Source organism: Ambystoma mexicanum, chromosome 2p (genome assembly GCF_040938575.1).
Source record: "Ambystoma mexicanum isolate Mex_15411 chromosome 2p, UKY_AmexF1_1, whole genome shotgun sequence".
Taxonomy (NCBI): Eukaryota; Metazoa; Chordata; class Amphibia; order Caudata; family Ambystomatidae; genus Ambystoma; species Ambystoma mexicanum.
The window spans coordinates 899,550,898-899,572,025 of NC_090923.1; the positions used below are offsets into that span (position 1 = coordinate 899,550,898).

General features: G+C 45.6%; 1 protein-coding gene across 4 annotated transcripts in view; it reads left to right on the forward strand.

Moving 5' to 3' along the window:
- Positions 1–21,128, forward strand: part of CLASRP (CLK4 associating serine/arginine rich protein) — a 1,024,175-nt gene that overhangs the window by 261,227 nt on the left and 741,820 nt on the right. For all 4 annotated transcript variants that reach the window (XR_011302052.1, XM_069644604.1, XM_069644606.1 and 1 more), the window contains one exon: positions 4,476–4,618. Coding sequence is in view for 3 of the 4 variants with exons in the window: in XM_069644604.1 (XP_069500705.1) it covers positions 4,476–4,618 (143 nt within the window). In the remaining variant the exon portion in view is untranslated. The remainder of the gene's footprint in view (positions 1–4,475; positions 4,619–21,128) is intronic.

The following is a 21,128-nucleotide window of genomic DNA, read 5'->3' on the forward strand; positions in this document are numbered from 1 at the left end:
TACCAGCTTATCCAGGCTTCTACATCTTCTCTTCCCAAAGTATTCTTTGATAATTTTTTTTAATGTTGTAGGTAGTAACTGTATATGCCAAGCCCCTTTTCCAATGATTTATCTGCTCAATTTCACTCTTTCTCAATAGGCTCTTCTTCAGATGGCTGACTTGCCTTATGGACTTGGGCCTTAGTTTTTAGCAGATTGTTGGCTGGGGTTTCTGGTAAGCCACCTATTAAAGGTGTCCCTGTTGTAGTGGAGTGTGCCACAGGTTCCAAATAGGAGCCGTCCCACTCTGGTACCTTTTGTTTGGTCGAGATGGGCTGTGCTCCTTAGTTTCATTTTTGCTATTAATGATATTCTTATCCAACTAAAGATAGCACAAACAGCCCCAAATTCGTATGTACTTCTGGGACGGGAGTGATGAATGTATATACGCAGTATACAGGTATAAGGTTGGCACATTTCCCAGAAATGTTGCACAAAATATCAAATGTTCCAAGGTAGCTGTGTTACAGATGTGGATTCGTAGTTCAGCTCCAAGGTACAAAGGCCTGCAGTCACCCCCCCCCCCCCCCCCTACAGCTTTTGTGCCTTTGTGCCTTTAGCACAACTGGTAGGCTACACAAGAAATTCCAAGGTCGTTTTTCCTCCCAGTCACTGCCTAGCAGTTTTAACAGTGGGCAGAGAGAGCACTCTCATGCAACACTTGCAATCTGCTGTTCTCCGCTCGTGAAAAAGAGAAAATGCTGTGTCTGTGTCACAGTGCCCCAGTGCCACTAAAAATCAGATTCCCTCAGTGCATCAATGAGCAAGTCAGTCGGCAGCCTGCAAGCTAGATAATGCTAAACGGCGCCTGTTCAACCCTGCACAGCCCTTACCGCAGTTATGTTGTAATCCTTTTTATCTCCGCCCGTTCGTTATGGCAGCAGGCAACAATCGCTGTAGTTGTTGTGGTTGCAGACAGCTGCAGACACAGGCAGCAGTGGTGGCAGTGACTGCACCCGCGACTCCCCCTCCAGCAGTGGCCTGGGTCCGTGGATCCCAACTTCAGGCGCGTGTGCTGGCGCAGGCACGCTGTCCAGGACGAATTGCCTCGAAGATTCGAGGAAAGGACCTCAATTGCACACAGCTCACTCCGACTCAAGCCGCACCTCGCTGAAACAGAAGACAGAAAGAGGGTTTAAAAAAAAAAAAAAAAAGAAGACAAAGAGGCTGCCTCCGAGTCAAGTGTAGTGAAGAGAAGAAAGAATTTTGGACTATCACTGGTTATGATGCAATCACATGGTTAAACCCACCTGGAAAAAATAAAATATCAGAATTGAAGACATTATAGGGCACAGACCCAAAACCATCTTAGGGCAACTTATTTGTGGTTACTCTACAGTGTTTCTACTGAACTTTATGCATCTGAACTCTTACCTCTTTTACACTGCTCATTGAATCAAATGACCTTTCTCCAAAGGGTGAATGCATATAGTTTTTTTTATAGTAATCATGTGCCAATATTTGCCTTGAGGTTTCATTTGCTTAGTGTGTTTTCTAAAGGCCTAATAAATCTTTATATATTTTTGTACTTGCCGAACTAGAATTATTGGTGGTCTTCTGTGTGGACTCATTGTAGCCATAGACCACTCTCACAGCTCTCCTGAGTCTAAAAGCTGCCGCTCTGCTACCTTACCTTGATTGGGTTTGGCTAGACCTTGGTGTCTCCCTAAAACAATTGAGTTTAGAAATCCATCTTCACAGTTGATTGTGTTAATATTCAAACTGGTAGGGAGAATTCTCAGAAGTTAGCTAATTCCCTTCTACCTTAGAGACCCCCAGCTCTTTGCTGGACTTTATGACTTAAAATTTTTATCCTAAAGAGAGTGGGACTTTTTTCCCACTCTCTCATGTATTTTTCTTTGATTGGAACACTTTCTTTTGGTTTTGGAGTCTGACAAACTCCATAGGCGGCATCTTTTTACATTGTGACGCACATCACCTTCAGTGCAGTGGCACAGGGAAGTCTTTTAGATTTCCCAAAGATTTAAATACATTCTCTTGGTTAAACTACTGTTTCCAAGAGCAGTAAAGTGAAATTGACTTTACTTTTTGTAACTTTGTAGACCCAGCATACATTATCTTCCATAGAGTGCTGGAGGGGTTACTTAGTATCCCCTTTGTCTACTTTCTCATGTAACATATTTATGTTACACTTTCTGCAATTAATGGCTGGTGGCGGTGTTTTACTTTTTCCTACCATTGTGTGTTTTTACCGCGGGCTACAATTGCTGCTGCGGTACAGTGCCCATTTTTGTCAAAATGGCCCTGGTCTTCTTTTCTCTGCATTTCTTGTTGAAAAGGTCCTTCTTGAGATTTACTCTGCGCGCCAAACCAGGTTTGGTATCTTTGTTCGTTTTGTCTTTGGTAGGGTTCACTGGTGAAGCCTGCCTCTGGCTCCAACGTGTCTGGCAGGGGAGGAAGCGAGGGAGGTGCCTGAAACTCCCTGTGCTTAGTCTCCTTGGTTACAAGAATGCACCCAAAGGTGATTGGCCCGGCTGGCTGTCCTTGGAGGATAGCCCACCGTGCTGTGTGAGTGACAGCTAGGCTGCGAATGAATGAGAGACTTGCATAAAAGGCACTGTCTTTTGCAAGAAAAACAGTCGACCACTGGACGAAGGAATCCGAAGGAATCCGGAGAAGAACTTTGAAGAGAAGCTTGCTGCAACTCCTGGACCGTTTTGTCCAGTGAAGCCCTGCTGCAGTGCTCAAGCTCCGAATTCTTCTCGACTAGAGAAGCCCTGCAAAGTACGATTTCTCCTCTTGGGTTTGTGCAACCTATCGACCCCAAGACAAACTCATCTGGAAATCTTCTCATTGCTGGCTGTACTTCCATTGCTGCTGCAGGGACCGAGTGCCAGGGAGAGGAACACCAGAATCGAGTGCATCATTTTTAAGCCAGACCCGAGGTCCAGGAAGATCCTCCGGAATCCCTCGAAGCAGGACTGACCAAGCCCGAGCCACCTCAACAGAGTGCTAGACCCCAGAAGCTAGGAAAGTCCAAAATGTGTCCAAGAACCACAGTGGTGCTATTCGCAAGAAGCTGAAACCGTGAAGTGCTGCTGATCTGAACTTTGCCCATTGCTTCTGCCGACCTTCGAATCGTAGTGCAGTTGTCCCCAGACCTCCTCCCTCTTGTGCCCATGACTGAGGCCCAGGAACAACATGATCTGCCATACTACAATAGGAACAGAAGCCAGCTGGAACCAATTTCTTTAGATCTAAGGTACTGTGAACTAAGGGGTACTTACCTCTTGCTGTGTAGCTTGCTTGCTCTCAGTTGAGACTTGCATTGGCTGCCCTTTTGCAGACTTGCTTGCGCCTTTGCCCATCACAAGCCTCCCAGCTTGTGGCCCAACAGTGATTTCATTTTCTACAAAACTCTATATAACATTGTGCAAGACTTTTTACTTACCTTCAAGAAGTGCCACAGCTCCCCTAGACTTTGCCGAAATGACATTGGCTGTCCTGGCTCCCTGAAGACTCTTCTAACCTCTGACTTTGTGTTTTAACTATCCTTCCAAAAAGTCATACATTCTTTACTTTTATAGCTGGGAAAGGGTGAATCTACATTGCATTGGGGGTTCAAACGTGCTTACCTGTTTGGGAAACTGTTTAACCATTGTTTCCTTCCCTAACCTTTTCCTTTTATCACCAAAATAAGTATTGCTCTAAATGTACCAGTGCTGTATCAATGGCCACAGTGTCCTAACTATTGAAGTCACCTCAGGGTGTAGGAAGTGCCTGTCTGCCATCCCCAAAGGGTATTTACTGATTTATTGAAACTGAGAATGTGTGTTTTGAAGTATATTTAAATGTTACATATTTGCTCCCTTGTAAAGAAGGCTTATTCAAACTGACTGTTTAAATTAATAAATAATTATTTAATCAAGAAACCTTGAGTTTGTGTTATTTGGATACTTGTCACTGTGAAAACTGTCACAACCCTACAGCTCACATTGTCTCCTCTTGATATAAGCCTGGCTGCTCAGTCACTCAACCAACTTGTGTAGTATTTGCTTATACTAAAGGTTGGGTTAACTATTGCCAAGAGAACAAGGCTGTTGCAGTCTTCCACAGGATCCTGCATACAATCTTAACTAACACAAACCTTTGACGATGTGCCTAAAGGACACATGTTCGAATCTCAGTAGGACTTGCTCATCCTTTCACCCTTCTGTGGTCGATTGCTTGAATATCACATACTTAGGTTAATAATACCTACTACAACTCTTGGAAGCCAGTGGAATCCGTTTATTTTACATATTGTGCCCACCACAAATGTAATAGCCTCTTGGCACTAAAAAAACATCTTACTACTGTTACATTTCTTCAAACTTTCTGCTAGGGTGGATGCATCTTTTAGCAGACTGTGGCACATTACAAATCGCCAATATATGTGTACGTGCTCTGGGTCATTGTGAAGTTTGTGTTTGCAGGTTGTCTGAAAAGAAGGCCTCTATTGGCTACACGTATGAGGACAGCACAGTTACCGAGATTGAGAGCTTGCTGGAGAAAGATGAGGAAGATGATTCGGAGGAAGACAGCAATTCTGATGAGGATGAAGTTATTCCAGATATTGGTAAGCTATGGTTGTGAGCAGCCATAAATGAGGTGTGCTGAACGTGCCTTTGCTTTGCTTGCCTTATTAGCCCATTTTTACTTAGCTTCTTTATCCCTGATCTGTCTGTTTCTTTTCTCTCTGAACGTTACTCACTTATTTTCGATACAATTGAATGGAGTAAGTTGGACACGCCTCCAACTCGGTTTCCAATCTGGAGGTCCCACCCATTCAGACATTTGGCAGATACCCACTCACTGAAGATGACACATTCAAACTGCTCCAGGTTGCTTCCTGGGCAGATATGCAATGCAAGAGATGTATTCTGCTGAGGACATCGTTCAAGTACACAGCTAGATCTGCTCTTGGATTCCCCCTGCCCACAGCTCTTTGAGGGAGTCAGAAGCCATGGCTTTGTATGGCTTCCATTTCCTTTTCGCACAATAGAGAACTGAATTCCTTTAGTTAAGACCTACCAGATTTGAACTAGAAGCGCTCAGTGGGGTTTCCTCAAGCTATAGCTATAGCAAAGGGAATGCCACTACCACAAATGTAGCTACTGCTGCCACCACCCTAATTGAGTACTCTCAGCTAATTGTGCAAGAAGCTTCTTACAGGGTACCTTTTAACCTAACCTGTTGAAGAGCTAGCGTCACTCCGGAGGCCTATCAGTCATTTCCATGCTGAGGTCTGGGATTTAGGACTCATTCAGGGAAAACTGATAACTAAAATAGTAAAGAAAAAGGAAATGGTACATGGCAGCATTCCAGAGTTACATTTTCCCTCACTACACCTGGCAGTAGTTTGTTTGCTTTCTGGTTGATCCCAGTATGTTTTGTGGACAATATAAAAATCATTCTGTGCCTACAACATTGACTATCCAAGCATGTTTAAAAATTGCATTTTGGCAATTCATTGTTAAATGAGTATAAGCCTTTTGACAAATAAATGCCGAAAGTGGACACTTTGATAGGTGTTGGGGAGATGTTTGCACAAACTCTGATGGCTCTATAATACTCAAACCCAATGGTAGAGCAGTGTTGTCACCCATAAGCAAAACTAGACTCCATTTGTAAATGTTAAAAAAAAGAATTTCTTTTTGCTGCTTTCCCTCCATAGACATCTATTTAACCCCCCCACCCACAATATTTGCTGTGTTCAACCTGCCCTGATTTTTGAAGGTATGTAAAAGCCTTTTTGCATTACTTAAATTGTTTAGCTCATCGGTTTTGGTAGAATAACTAATTTCCCATTACAAAATTCCTTGTTTGTTTTACACTGCACACCTCACTTTACAGTGAGGTGCATTGTATCCCTTTCAAATGGAGTGTGTCCTCCCACGTATTCCTCATCTTTGATATATTCAATTTCCAGCTTCAGCTGCTTCGGAATTAATTTTTCAGCTGAAGGCGATGTGCGTCGATGCAGTCAACTCAATGTCACTCGAGGGCCTCCTTCTCCAGGATGATGTCATCGAACGTATATATAGCACACGCAGCACCCGTTGGCTTCAGTTCAGGTTTTCCGAGTAAGCTTACACTTCGAGAACAGCGGCGCGCTTCAATATTTTTGTCTGCGAAAATCGAAAATATGTCTTCATCTTCGACACTGACCACCCCGAAGACCGGGTTTAAAAAGTGTCAGGACTGCGGTTCCAAGATGTCGATAACCGTTCTGCATTTAGTATGCTTATGGTGTCTCAGTGTGGAGCACAAAACCTTGGCCTGCTCGAAATGCCAATCGATGACCGGAAAAGCTCTGAAGGAGCGAAAGGGGAAATTGGCGGTAGGTAGAAACCCCATGAAATCTCCACCGACTACCCCATTGAAGAAACCTTCTTCGGACGATGCGAGAGGGGACTCTTCTCGAAGGAAGAAGGTGAAAAGGTCCAGGTCGAGGAGTGGTTCCCACCACTCCTTGTCTAGGTCAAAGAAGTGGTACCATAAATTGCCTACTTCGACTTCTTCGTCTAACTCCTCTTCCGAGAGAGCTATATCTTGTCCCTCAAAGGCCTCCACTCCTGCCAAATGGGAAGCATTGAGGTTAGAAATGTTGAACAATTTTGAAAAACAACCCTCGACAAGCCATGCTCCTACAGCGCCTTCTAAAGCTGGTAAGGAAAGGGCTCAAGCCAAATCTTGCGTGCCCTCGATCCCGCGACGAAGGCCAGATCCACATCGAGAGCTATCGAGGCCTCGACGTGATGAAGAATCATCGAAGGATCCTTTGAGCCGCAAGTCGAAGAATAAGTAGAGGTTATCGATGCCAGTTGCGCCATCGACGCCAATGGTGCCTTCAATGCCATTGAAAAACTTATGTGCCATCAAAGTCGAAAAACACTTCATTGAAAATATCGATGACTCCTCGAGCTTCGGGTTCAACATTTTTTAAACCTTCGACGCCCTTACCAGATAAAATGTATATTCCTTTACCTAGAAAGGATTATTTTAAGCCACTAAACCTCTGTTTATGAGGACAATGAGCCATCGGATAACTATGCGCAATTTGGTTTACAGTATGGTACACCAAATGTCCGAGATAGCTTTATATCGGAGGAGTCGAGGCTAAAAGATCTTTATGGAAACTTACAAACAGCCAGTGGAGTTGGTACACCTGAATCTGATGAACATGCAGATGCATCATATAGGCAGTCTAAGGTTGTAGATGACTTGGGATGGAGTAGGCCTACTCTCTTCTTCGAGCAGGATGATCTAACTGATGGCCTTGATAAGGGTCCGCAAAGGGATCCCATTTTACTTTTCCACGTTGCACTTCAAAAAACTGTGTCTGCCAATTGGGAGATGCCAGAGTCCAGTCTGTCAAGTAAACAAGAACTTGAAAAGAAAATACCGCCCATCTAGTTGTGACCCCAACTACCTATCAAAACACCCCACCCCAGAAACTCTGGTGGTGCAGGCAACTACTGCAGCTGCAAAACAGGCAGCTTATCCAAGCGTCTCACCGGATAGGGATGACAAAAGGGTAGATGCATGGGCAAGTAAAGTATTTTCTGCTGGGAGCATGGCTATTAAGTTAGCCAACTCCACATGTGCCTTAGCAAACTTTAATTCACTCTATGGGACTGTATTTCTATGGCAGCTGAGCATATTCCCTAAGGGGAGGAAAGAGACTGTTTCTTGGCTATTGTTAGAGACGGCAAAGAAGCCATGTGCTAGTCTCTTCAGTCGGGTCTGGATTCTGCTGACTGCATCAGCAGAGCCATGGCGGCAAGCACCGTATTTCTGATTTGCGCGGTTAAGGAAGTCTGGATGTGCACCGGATGTGCAATCTATACTCCTTAATATGCCTTTTGACAGGTCTTACCTTTTTGGCAGCAAAGCTGTTGAAAACCTTGAAGCTGCAGACCTCAAAGGTGGCAGCCAAATCTTTAGGTGCCGCTATTGGGCAGCCTCGGGCCTTTCGCCCCAGTGGCCCTTCCTGGAGGGGAGGTAGATCCTTTCGCTACTACTCTTAGTTCCAAGAGCGAGAGGAATGACTGGTCAAAGATGCCAAAGAATATTCCCCTTATGGTGGACGAGGGAAAGGTGCAAAGTCTGCTCAAGCTGGGGGCATCTTTACCAACAGCGACTGCTTCAGCCGCCTCAAAACCTCTGAGTTCTTGAGTCACAAAACCCCAGTGGGGGAGGCAACTATAGCCCAAGGTTACTACCTTCCCTTCATTCAGAGAGCACAGAACCATCCACCGGGAAATCCATTCTTTGAGGTTCCCGATCCACTTCTTGTGCAGGAAATTTTGACCCTGCTAGCGAAAGGTGCTATAGAGCCGGTACCTGTAGCGGAGAGGAACAAAGGATGGTACTCTCCATATTTCTCAATACCCAAAAAGGACAGAGGACTGAGACCCATCTTGCACTTGAGCTACTAAGGACAAGTTCAGGATGGCCATACTTTCTCAGATCCTTCAGACCCTCCAACTCCTGAATTGGATGGTGTCATTGGATCTTCAGGATGAGTTCGCCAGTGGCGGTTCTCATTATCAATTTCGAGTTCTGCCTTTCAGACGGACTTCGGCCCCAAGTGTTTTCACCAAACTGATGGCGGTGGTGGCAGCGGCTCTCAGGATAGGGGAATTCACGTTGTCCTGGATCATCTCAACGTCACCGGCCACACTCTTCAGATTGGGCTTCTCCCTCAATTACAAGAAGTCCCATATGATGACATCTCAAAAGCTCCAATTCACCGGGGCAGTACTAGATGCATCCTTGGGAAAGAGCTTGCCACCCGAAGTGAGTGCTCAAGTCATTCTGCAGATGGTGTCCAAGATTCAGAGTGCCCAGCGTCTCCTGGTCTTCGACTTTTTGAGGTTGCTCGGCCTCATGGCATTTGGCATTTTTCTGGTGCCAGAGGCTCGTCTGGGAATGAGTTCCCTTCGATGGGCTGTCGGGACTCAATGGTCTCAGTTCTCAGGCAACATGACAAACCTACTTCAGGTTCCAACCAGGTCACACAGGATCTTCTATGGTGGACCTGCGAGGACAATATTCTGAAGGGAGAACCATTTTGGAAACCATGGCCGGAGAAAACAGTAGGTAGTGACCGACGCCTCACTCACTAGGTGGGGAGCCCATGCCCACGATCTGACTATCAGCGGTCGTTGGTATCCATCAGAGTCCAAACTACATATCAATCTTTTGGAGCTGAGGGCAACCAAACTTGTGCTGAAGGCCTTTCTGCCCTCTGTACGGGGAAAGAATGTCCTGATAATGACGGACAACACAGTGGCCATGTACTACTTCAACAAGAGAGGAGGCGTAGGGTCACTACCACTTTGCAGAGGCAATGCAGCTCTGGTCCATGCGCAAAATAGACCACACCAACTCCCATATCTACGCCTGCTAGGCAAAGTTTGTATGCAGTACCCTCTGGGAACACTATACACAACTTTGACTACAGGTGTAAGCAAACCAACCTTTGGTATAAGTCTGTAATACACAGTTCTGGTAGCATGTTGAGCAGCCAGGCTTATCTCAAGAGGGGAATGTGAGCAGTAATGATGTTACACAGAGGTCTACAATCACAGGTGTTCAAATAAACTCTTACACTCAAGGTTTCTTGGATAAATACTTATTAATTTATTCATCCGTCAGTTATAAAACGTTCATTGGAGGGAGGCAATCATATACTAACACACAAATATACTTAAATACTGTACACTCTAAGTTTCTGAATCAGACTAGGCACTTTTGGGATGGCCCACAGACACAACCTACACCCACAGGTGACTTTAGTAACAAGGGTGCTGGGCACATTAATATTTTGCTGTTGGCATTCAGAATACTTTTCAAGAGGAGTAAAAGGCAAAGGTTATCAGAACATAGACTACAATTATTCTTAGACCGTGCAATTACTTTGAGTTCACCAGAAGAGTCAATTCAATTCAATTCAATAGGCTAGGCCAAAGTCAATGGGCTAAAGTCTTGGATAGGATAAAGCGGTTCTGGTAAGTAAACAAAAGTCTCTGCACAAGTTCTTAGAGGTTAGTTTGTAAAAAGAAGAATCATATGTTGGGTCACAAGCTGATTAGGCCTGTAAGTTGCAAAAGTTTCAAGCACTTTCAACGTGAGAGGTAAGTTCTCTCAGTCTTGCTTTACAGTACCTTACAATGAAGAAAAAGATGCAGCTGATGACTAGTTCCTGTAGATCTCGCTGTTCCTGGGCCTCAGTCGTGTGGACAAGAGGGAGGACGTTGGGGGACTCCTGCACTGCACTGGGACGATCAAAAGCTTGCAACTGGCAAACTTCAATTTCAGTGGCTGTTTCGCGTTTCAGCTACCGCACTGGTAACAACGCTAGTCCTGGCTGTCAAGGCGGACTGTTTGCTCTGAGGTCCTGCACTCAGCTGAGGGGGGGTCAGGCTCGGTCAGTCAGATGTCGTGGGAGTGGATCTTCTGCTTTAGGCCAGCTTAAAAGTAACGCACACAAACTGGTGTCCCTCTCCCTGGTTCTACGGTTTCCTGCAGCAACTCTGAGGAAATTCAACCAGCTCTGAGATGGGTGTCCAGGTGGCTTACTTTGCAGTTGATTGGTCCCACCAACTCAAAGGGAGAAGTCGTCCTTGCAGGGGCTTCTCTGTTGATTGGAACTTCGCAAGTAGGCACTGCAGCAGGGCTTCACCAGGCAAACCAATGGTCAATTGGTCGACTCTGCCTTCCAAGCCAAGAGACTTGCCTTTTATTCAGTTCTCTTCCATTCATTTTGGCCTAGCTGCCACTCACCCAGCAGGGTGGCTGTCCTTGCAGGACAGTCAGCCAGCCAATCATCACAGAGTGCATTTGGGTCTCCGAGGAGACTAAGCACAGGGAGTTTCGGGCACCTCCAAACTTCCTGTCTACCCCATACACTCAGGAGCCAGAGGCGGATTTCACTCCTGAAGCCCGCCAAAGGCGAATGAACAAAGAGACCAAACCTGGTTTGGCACGCAGAGAAAAACTCGAAGGACCTTTCCACAAAGAAATGGTGAAAAAAAGACCGGGACCTGTTTTAACAAAGGAGGCTCGGGCGCCATCTTGAAAAACATGTCTCCCGCGATTTAACGTTACCGGAGCTGCGAACAGTTCGCGGTCGGGAAAAATCATGGTAGTTTGTTGTAAAACCACTGCCACCAGCCATTCTGAGAGGAAAGGGTAGCATTTGACTGCTACATGAGTATCTAGACACAGGGGATACGAAGTAACCCCTCCAGCACTCTATTGTAAGATGGGGTGTGCTGGGTCTAGGAATTTATAAGACTAGTAAAGTAAATTTCACTTAACTTACTCTGGGAAACAGTAGTTTATCCCAGAGAAGGTAGTTAAACCTTGGGAAAGCCTAAAAGGCTTCTCTGTGTCACTGCACTGAGGGTGCTGTGTGACACAAATGAAAAAGATGATGCCAACAAAGTGGGTTAGACTCAATAACCAAAGGAAACACAAGGGTAAAACACATATCAAAATACATGAGTGGGGAAAAAGGGGTCAGTCTCCCCAGGTAAATAAAAATCAAGTCCTCAAAATCGAGCAAAGAATGACCTTCTTTCCCTAAAGATGGCCACATCACACAACTGCACCATCACCCTTCACATGATATACCGCCCTCCAGGTCTGCTAGCAGACTTCCATGCCTCCATCATGCACCTTGTCGCTGACAATCTAAAAACATCCTCTAGAGTCATCTGTAACGCTCACCTGACTCCCACGGAGACGCTGACCAGGTCTGGACTGCTGCGGCCTCTTCTAAAGTGATGCGCAGAACTCGGAAGTCCGACTGGACAGGACCCCCAAATCTCGCTTGTCTGACTCGCAGGAGAATCCTTCTGCAGATGGAGAAAGGGGATTAACTACCTGCGGAGTAGCGCGTCGGCCTCCCACTTCCACTCTCCTCAGACCACCTCCGAAATTCCCCGTTAACTGTCACCTTAATGTTTGAAAGGACGAGCTCTCCATCCTGCTTCTGGTGCAGGGGTGCGATTATATCCAGTTACTTCACTGGTGTTCGGATTGGTGAGGATCCAAGCTTACTTCACTTTCCTGGCAAGGTGCCTTAAGTATACTGTTGTAAAAGTTCAAGAGTTGGCCTCCTTTTCTATTTGCCTTTATATTCAGTAGTCCGTCTCTTATCCCAGGTGCTGAGTGAAGATTTCGCGTAGAGGAAACAATTTGCCGAAGGAAAACTCAGGTGAGTTTATAATGGGTGGTTCCTTTAATGTCCTTCTATTCACCCACTAATGCGTGTGTCTTTTTTCCCCATAGGGGCCGGGGTACGGTACTGCAGAAGAAGCGGCGCCGACCCGAGATGAGGAAAGATTCTCCCAACAATAATCAGGTAAGTCTTATGGCGAAAATCTGGCTTTCCTCAATATGTTCCTTTTGCTCACCTTTTGTTCTTCTCTTCCCCCTTAGGCGCAGGTATGCGGCGGATCGTGCAGATGGTCGCTAAGGAGCACGGAGATGCCTCGTGAACAGGTGAGTGGAACGCGGCGCTGCAGCGAGTAACGCGATGCGTTTTTAAAATAAATGTCTTCCCTTAGGATCGCCGGCGTGATGACTCCGGACTCTGGGTAGAAGCAGGTAATGTTCTTCTGTTCACCTTTTCCCTTCTCTTCTTTCCTTTCAGGTGTTCCAGGATGGAGGCGGGCGTGGCTGGAGTCAGGATGCAGGAGCAGACACTGTGAGCGTCCAGCTGCTAGGTGCAGAACAACGCGAAGCGTGAGCTGCTGTCTGGGCGTGGCTTAAATAGCCCCCAAAGTAGTTCCAGCTACGTATGCTTCCCTGGCCACGCCCGAGTGGCAAAATAGTCCCACAGGTAAAATAGTCCCTTCAGGCCTCAAAGAGGTCTGGATCTGGCAGCACAGTCTGCATCAGGTAAGTTCACATAAACACTCCCTTTATGAACTTGGCGCCTATGGCGCCAGGACTGAGGTCCAAAATGAGCCTGGCGCCAAAGGCGCCAGGACAGTGTCCAAAGGGCCCCTACTAGGGGTTGCTGGCCTTTTCCCCGGGAACATGTCTGCTTCCGGGGACGCTGGTCCTGGACTGGTTCTCCGGGAGTAGGCATCATGACACATCTTAACAGGTGACTTCAACCTAGGGCTTCACGACCCGAAGGACACCCCAGCCAAAAACCTTGCCAAAGCACTATATACACTTGGTTTTTCTCAATCCATAACCAGCCACACCATTGATTGGCTAGCCCATCACAACTGTGCCCCAGATGTCAGACAAACTCCCTCTTTCTTGGACCGACCACCACCTCATCCTCTTCACACTATCCACACCTAAGGCCTTTAAAGCCACCACCTTACCGCTCCCTTCTGCATCCACTAGAAGTGCACTACCTCTCACTAGAGAAAGGCTAGCACCATACCTCATGGTCCCAGCTTTTCAGGTGCCAATTTCCAATGACCCAGAGGCCCTGGCCCTATCACTCAACACCATCCTAACAGAAGCTATTGATGCCATTGCCTGCAATGCCAAACACACTAGACACTCAAACAATTGGTTCACTCCTGAACTCCTAGCCCTACGAACCAAAGCAAGCCAGCCAACTCTCACCAGACAAATTGGAATTCAATAAACTCTAATGAATATAAAAAAAGCTATTATCACAGCCAAAGCTTACTCTTTCATCAACAGAATAGACAATGCTAAATCCAACTCCAGAGTCTTCAGGGAGTTGGATACCCCCGCCGCCCCTTCTCCATCCATACTAAAGAATGAAGCTCGGTGCGCTGACATTCAAGTTGCACAAACTCGATACCTTGCAGAACAGAATCCGAGCTAATCAACTCAACCCACTTCTCGCCAACACATCTCAACCACCTAAAGCTCAACAACTGACTCCTGACACCACCCTCTTCTCATTCAGAGACATCAATGAGACGGAAGTCTGGGATATCCTGAAGAACATAAAACCATCCACCTGCAAAGGTGACATCTGCCCAGCACCCCTCCTCAAGGAGTGCGCTGACCTGCTCATGGCATTTATCAACGCCTCGGTTGCTTCAGGAACAATTCCTCTGAGCCTAAAAGAAGCATGGGTCCGTCCCCTTCTAAAAAAAAAAAACTCACTTGATCCTTCTAATCCTAACTACAGACCCATAACCCCCATACCATTCCTGTTCAAGATACTGGACAAAGCAGGCTACCTGCAAGTCCAAGAATTCCTTGAATCCAATAACATCCTAGGCACTCGGGAGTGGCCCTATTGGACTTGAAAAACCAAATGGGCAATATCAGGGATTCTGGTAAACCTGCCCTCCTCCTTCTCTTAGATTTATCAGCAGCATTTGACCTGTGGACCACAATCGGCTATGCCAACACCTCTCCTCCTCTGCCTTCTTCTCCCCTAACGCAATCACTTGGATCGCCTCCTTCCTTGATGGTAGAGCTATGCGTGTCTTCTCAGACCTTGCAGCAGCTACGCGCGTCTTCTCAGACCTTGCAGCAGCTACGCGCCAGATACCATCCTTGTTGGTCTCCCGCAAGGCTCATGTCGATCACCCACACTATACGACATCTTTACTATCTCCCTATTCAACCTACTTGACTCGCTCGGCATCATGTACACCTTTTATGACGACGGCATTAAAGTCCTCGATCCCCTCTCGGGCAACTATGAGAATGACTCGAACACCTTTAATGCCATCTACGCCACCATGCACACCTTGAAGGCTGAGAACTGGTTATGTCTGAATGGGGACAAAACAGAATTACTTCCGCTAGCCCACACAGATGCATGTATCATTCTGGACACCAAATACCAAGCCTTCACTGTTGACTTCACCATCCCTGTCTGTCAGTCACAACTTTGAGTCTACCCAGACAATAACCTCACCATGTCCAGAAAAGTAAGCGCTATAGCCACCTCTTCAGCTTACTACTCCAAACTCATCAATGCCACCAGACCGTTCCTGTCCAGCACCAACTCCCTCTCAATTGTGCGAGCCATCATAGGCTCGAGGCTAGACTACTGCAGTGTACTCTTTACAGGAACCTCTTCAAAAAAACCTGGACAAACTACAGACCATCCAGAATAACGCCCTACGCGCAGCACTGGACATTGCCAAAAGGGAACACATATTGACAGCTAGAAAAAATGCTCACTGTTCGACAGCACATCCAGTTTAAGACCCTGGCTATCGCGCATAGATGCATCCACCACACTGCACCAGCCTACCTCCCTGAGAGAATCTTCCTGCCTCCGACAGCTAGACCCATTAGAATTCCGTACACCGACCTACTGCCAATCCCTAGAATTAAAAGGGCGAGAGGAGGTGGCGCAACCTTCCATTTCATTGCATCCAGGCAATGTAACTCGCTGCCACAGTCCATCAGAAATGAACACTCTCATCTTGCCATCCTCAAGGCCTCAAAACCATGCTATTTAACTGAATAGCATATTCTGTATGATGATGATGTATATTCTGTATGATGTTCGCACCACAAATGTAACCTGCTTCCCTATGTTACCTGTTGCCTAAGATGCATCCAAACCTACACTGTAAGGAGTTAACCACTCTTGAAATATGAAAGGCTACTGTGACCTTGCCATTCACCAAAAATGTATTATCACATGTATGCGAGCTAATGTAACTAATCGCCCACCTCGCTTCTGCAACTAAGACATATTCATGTAACAGCGCCTGGATGCCCCTGGGCTGTGAGAGCGCTTATACAACTAAATAAATAGACGTGAGGGTGGGTAGACTGATTTTGCACAAGAGGCCTTACAGTAGGCTCGGTCTGGCAAGCCACTTCCACTTCTCCTTGGACTTGGTTTAACTTATTCCTAATGAAAGACGATATCGGCTTGTATGCATTTAATTGTGTGAAAATTGGTGCAAATGTTGATTTGGTCGTGACGGCCACAAGTTCTTCATTGTTGGCAGGCCTCGTCAATACCTCCTTCTATACTAGATGAAAGCAGGGCCCACAAAAAATGTTAAATTCATTTTTCTTTGATCTAAACCCCTTGACATTACTGGGTTTCTATATATGTTTGGCGGGCCCCTTTTTCCTGTTGCCACTTTTGCCCTTATTTTTAAAAGTTACTTGATCATTCAAAGACTCGAAAGGGGACTCATCCCCACCTAGTTCGCAAGGGAGATTTGCAAAAAGTGAGAATTCCTCCAGTATAGATTGCGACAGCAGTGTATAGTATCGTCCATGACGTTGGATTCTTTCTGCTCATCGCAGTCTATATTGTGCTCCGACCAATAGGTTCTTGGTTCAAATTTACAGGGGAACGATGTCTTAGCCTCGAATTTAAAACATAAAAAAAGAAATAACACAATCACTTCTATTACTGACCGGTTGGTTAAAGCTAGTTGGTTAAAGCTTCTGGCCAAGATGTGGAATTGAAATGAATGTAGCCATTTTCTACAGTGACCCTGAACTACTATCATCTTGACATCTTCTACATGTTGCACTGTGGCTCTCAATTTCCCTTTAAAAGGTTGGAGAGGCGTTGACTTGCTTTGAACTTTATGGGTGAGCTATTTCAGACCCCATCAGGGTCAGTCGTTTTTCAAAGAAACGAGCTCTGTCTTCGGCTTGGGCCTCCCTTTGGAACAGTCTCCCTGCCACTCTGAAACTTGAGGACAACCATCTCTGGTTCCGGAGGCACCTCAAGATCTTCCTCTTTGCTTCCGCATTTACCCCCTCCCCTCCTCTACTGATCTGTTCCTCTCTCAGCACTGTGTACCTGGCCACCCTCTGTCCTCTGGGCCCAGGTACCTGCTCACCCTGCCACCCACTTGCACTGCCTCCGGGCCACCCTTGCACTGGGGTTCTGTATCTATGCCCATACAGTCCCCCACCCCTTTCTTTTCTTTCTGCACTTAACCGACATACCCTGTCTGCTGCCTTAAGCCCAGCACTTGCCACTTTCTGGCTGCACTACCGCCGTTATTATTTATCTGTTTCTCCTCTGCTCCTCACTTTCCATTTCTCCCCCCTTCCGTGTACTTTTCACCTTTCCCTTTCCCATGCACTTGCGTGTTCTCAATGTCACTGCGCCTAGTAAGATCGTTGTTTTGTTCTCCCGTTCCCCTCCCTTGCCTTGTTGTGCTCTGAAACACTTGTGTACGATCGCGATATACATAAAATATCAATATCAATGACCTTTCTGAAGATGTTGCCTTTTCATAGGGTCATTTGTGGGTTTCTTGAAAGCCTTCACTTGAGGATGGATCCTCAAGGCATCCACGGCTATAAATGGAAAAAATATGCAACCTGATATTTGAATGCTACCTGTTATCGCAAAAGAGTGACCACCCCTAAACGTGTTTTATTTTTGGTACACAGAAGGTATTTCTAACATCACCTATTGTCACATAAAGGAATGTGGATTTGAAATAAAGGCAGGAAATCAAATGGGTTTGGAAATGATGGAAACAACCCGCAATAAGCGGAAAGTTGTATAGTTATTAACGCCTTATTTTTGAGACCTCTATTTCAACTCTTAAAAAAACAAGTCAAGTTTCATTTTGCTTCCAGTAGATTGATAGTTACTAAAAAAAAAAAACATGCCTGATAAAAATGCATATAGTTTCTCTCAAACTAGGTTCTAATTTACTTTCTAGTATCCAAAGTTGTAATAGCCTAACTAGTGATTCTTATCTGGTAAAAGAATTAACAAAAAAAATGAGATTAGTGAAGCCTCCTTTGATTTTTATTCAGAGCTTTACTATCCCGATCCTTCAATAACCTCTGCAATAAATCAATACTTAGCAAAATACAGTAAAACCCCTACTCCGCCAGTTGACTTGTCCCCCCTGGATGAACCCGTTAATTTTCAAGAAATTAAAAAGAGCTATTATGAATCTGAAAATTGGGAAAGCCTCCCAGGTCCTGATGGCTTTTCAACCAATTGTTTTAGATCCTTTTCAGAATTGCTTTCCGCTAAGCTTCTTGAACTTAATGATCAATTTTTTTGCTCGAGTACAGAATATTTTTGGAGAAGCTCTTTTAATCTTTTTACCCAAACCTGATAAATACCCCTCGCATTTTTACGAATTACTGCCGTATTTCGCTTATTAATTCACACTCAAATGTGTGCGCAAAGTTTAGCCAGCACATTAGAACATTTCTTGCCCACTCTTATTCATGCTGATCAAACAGGATGTATTAAAGGCCATTAATCTAACTTTAACTATTGAAGTGCTCTTTGCCTAGCCTTGGACCACTCGCACAACCTCCTGAATCTAAGCCTTACTCTTATGCTACCGTACCTTCATTGAGCTTGGATAGATATCAGTGTCTTCACCCTGTTCATTATAAGAGGTGGCCTCACATTCCACCTCCAGGGTTGAATCTGAAAATCCATTTTAATGAGCAAAATGTCTCATTCTTCCTGTCGGCAAAACCAAGTGTCTTTGAGAAATTCAGTGAAATTCAGTGTGCCAAGCAACAGTCGTGCAATGGCTTGCACTGTCCTCTCGACTCCCTGCGTGTCTTGATATTTAAGAATGTAGTGGGAGATTGCTCCTCCCACTGTCTCGGTTCTAATTGATACACATCTGTCAACTGTGTGTACCCTACCCGGGAGATGGTCCTAGATCTGCCAGCTAACTTAGCTGGCTGTTGGCCTCTTCTGCAGCCTTTGGGTTGCTCTCGGTTCAAGTCACTACAGGTGTCCTGGCTCTATAACTAGGCTTTTTGGATTTCAGTAAAATCCGATTTCTGACCCCCCCTCATCCCCCCCCCCGAAAATCATTTTCCTTTTAGCAGTTTATCAGAGAAATGTCCACTAGATGGCAGCACGGCCCTTGCTAAACATGGATCACTGTTCAAGTCAAAATTAAAAGGTCCGCACTGCCATCTAGTGGACATTTTCAGAACTTCTAATACTGAATATGATCTAAACTGAAATGAGCGTTGCCTTTACTAATTACATATTGCATGCATGGGCCATGTATTTTTTTTAAGTAGGTATTTTGAGTTCCTTATTGGATTCCTGAAGCTACAAGGCTAAAAAGAAATCAGTTAGCCACTTGTCCGAGAACATTCAAATAGACTGATCAAATGGTGCCTCATATTCCAAAAACCCTCCATCAAACACTAGTCCGTTCAAGTTTTTTTTTGGATAAATGGGCCAAAGAAAGGTCACTTCAATTCCCCCTTGGAAAGTTTTCAGCAAAATTTGATTGTATGGATCAGTTAAAGAATAGCAGGGTTATGTCTGATTTGGAATCCCCAATTCCAATCAAATTAAAAATCCAGCTCCTTTTTGTTTTTGTATGGCTCCAGAATCTATTTACTATCCACTGTAAGGGTGCCAAAGAAGGATGCTGACACCGGGTGGTATTTTGTTAATAAAAATGTATTCCTATTGAAAGCAAGCGTCCCCAACAAGCACGATCCTCCCCGCAATGAGAGACAATGAAGGACTCTCCCAAAATGGGAATAAGGCCAAGACAGAGTGCGGGTGAGCGTAAGTGGGAGTTTATCAATCAGAATAGGGCATGCAAAGAACTCTGCAAACTCCGAGAGCGCTCTGTCTGACAATAGCAAAGACAGGCGTATATATTTACAAAAAACGTCATAAGAACCTACACACTATAGGGGGCACAAGTTCAAGGGGATTGGGTGGCGACGACTAACTATAGGTGCTGCTGTGATGTGGTTGGCTTTGGCTGGAAGACGTCACTGGTCAGCCTCGTGGGTTGGGCTGGGCCTGGCAGGGTGGCGGAGTTCATCCGGGCGGTGTTGTCGTGCCATCGCGGCCAATGTCAGAGATGAATGTCCTTTCCTGACTTATTTGCCCTAGGCCATGCACACCGCAGGCATTCAATCGTTTCAATATTATCTTCTTTAGTAAATCTTCCAATAGGTTATACTACAGGTTAATGCAACACAGGAGGAATGCACCTTGTGAGGGGTCTGGAGGTAATACGTCAGGACATAGTTACCCGTGTCCTGTTGACCGGGGCCATAGGTCGAGGGGCTAAGCTTCAGGGCCTGGGACGGGCGGTACAGGTCTTTCTGCCTTGTTAGAAGTTGTTATGGATGTTCTGCTGTGTGTTGTCAAAGTGTTGAGTGTCCTGATTGCACAGGGCCATAAGTCTGAGATGGTCCGGTGGGTTGTGAGGTTTACAAGGGGGCGCGTGTGATCAGGCAGAGGTTTACTGCTGTGCTGTAAATAATGCAGGTGGCGGGTGGCGGCCTTGGGTGCTTCAGAGGGGGTTACAAGTCTTTGAAGCGGCTCCAGTCTGGTTGGGGGAGGTAAAGCAGCGCGGCGCGGTCTCTGCTCTCATGCCTTTGGCAGCAGCCTTTGCAGGGTGGGAGGGGGAATGGCCTTGCACGTATTTCACAGAGGTATCTCCCTCGTGTGTTGCCGATTTAGGTAAAAACATCAAACATTTGAACATTCTATAATACTTATTCAAATCATTTTAAAACATGCATTTCAACTTTGCTGGATGTGTCTCGATTATACCCAGTCTGAACACCGTATTCGTACACTATGTTTTAACAACTACAGTATTTAGTTATATGTACATACAGTTGCAGTAAGTGAGGTAGTAGTCGGGTTGGTGGAGTACATAGGAAATGATTCGCCACTGTACGTGACGGTGGTGGCACATAAGGGGCTTAGACATACACACATGACAAGTGCATTTCTTGCGCATCCTTCACATGAGTTCCACAGTGTGGTTACATTTCGTTTTCTCGTGTACTCTAGCAGCATTAGTTCAGTTATGGCACGAGCCCATGGGGTGTAAGTTTCCCAATAATACACGTAACAAATAGATTCCTGGTGCGTTCCATTATTATTAGCACCCAACTGCAATGGTGTGGGCTCACCATCGCTTATATCATGGAAGCATGATTTCTTGCAATTCTACATTTTACAGGCTTTTGTACTATAAAGGATTTTGTGGAAGAAAAGCATCCTTTGCAAGTAGTCTCAACATTAATATATAAAGATTGTCTGTCACCCAATGACTATTTTACTGTTCTTTTCATTGCCTAGGCCTGCTGGCCGGGTCATGCTGGGAGCGATGATACACTGCGGGAGGTGAACTGTTACA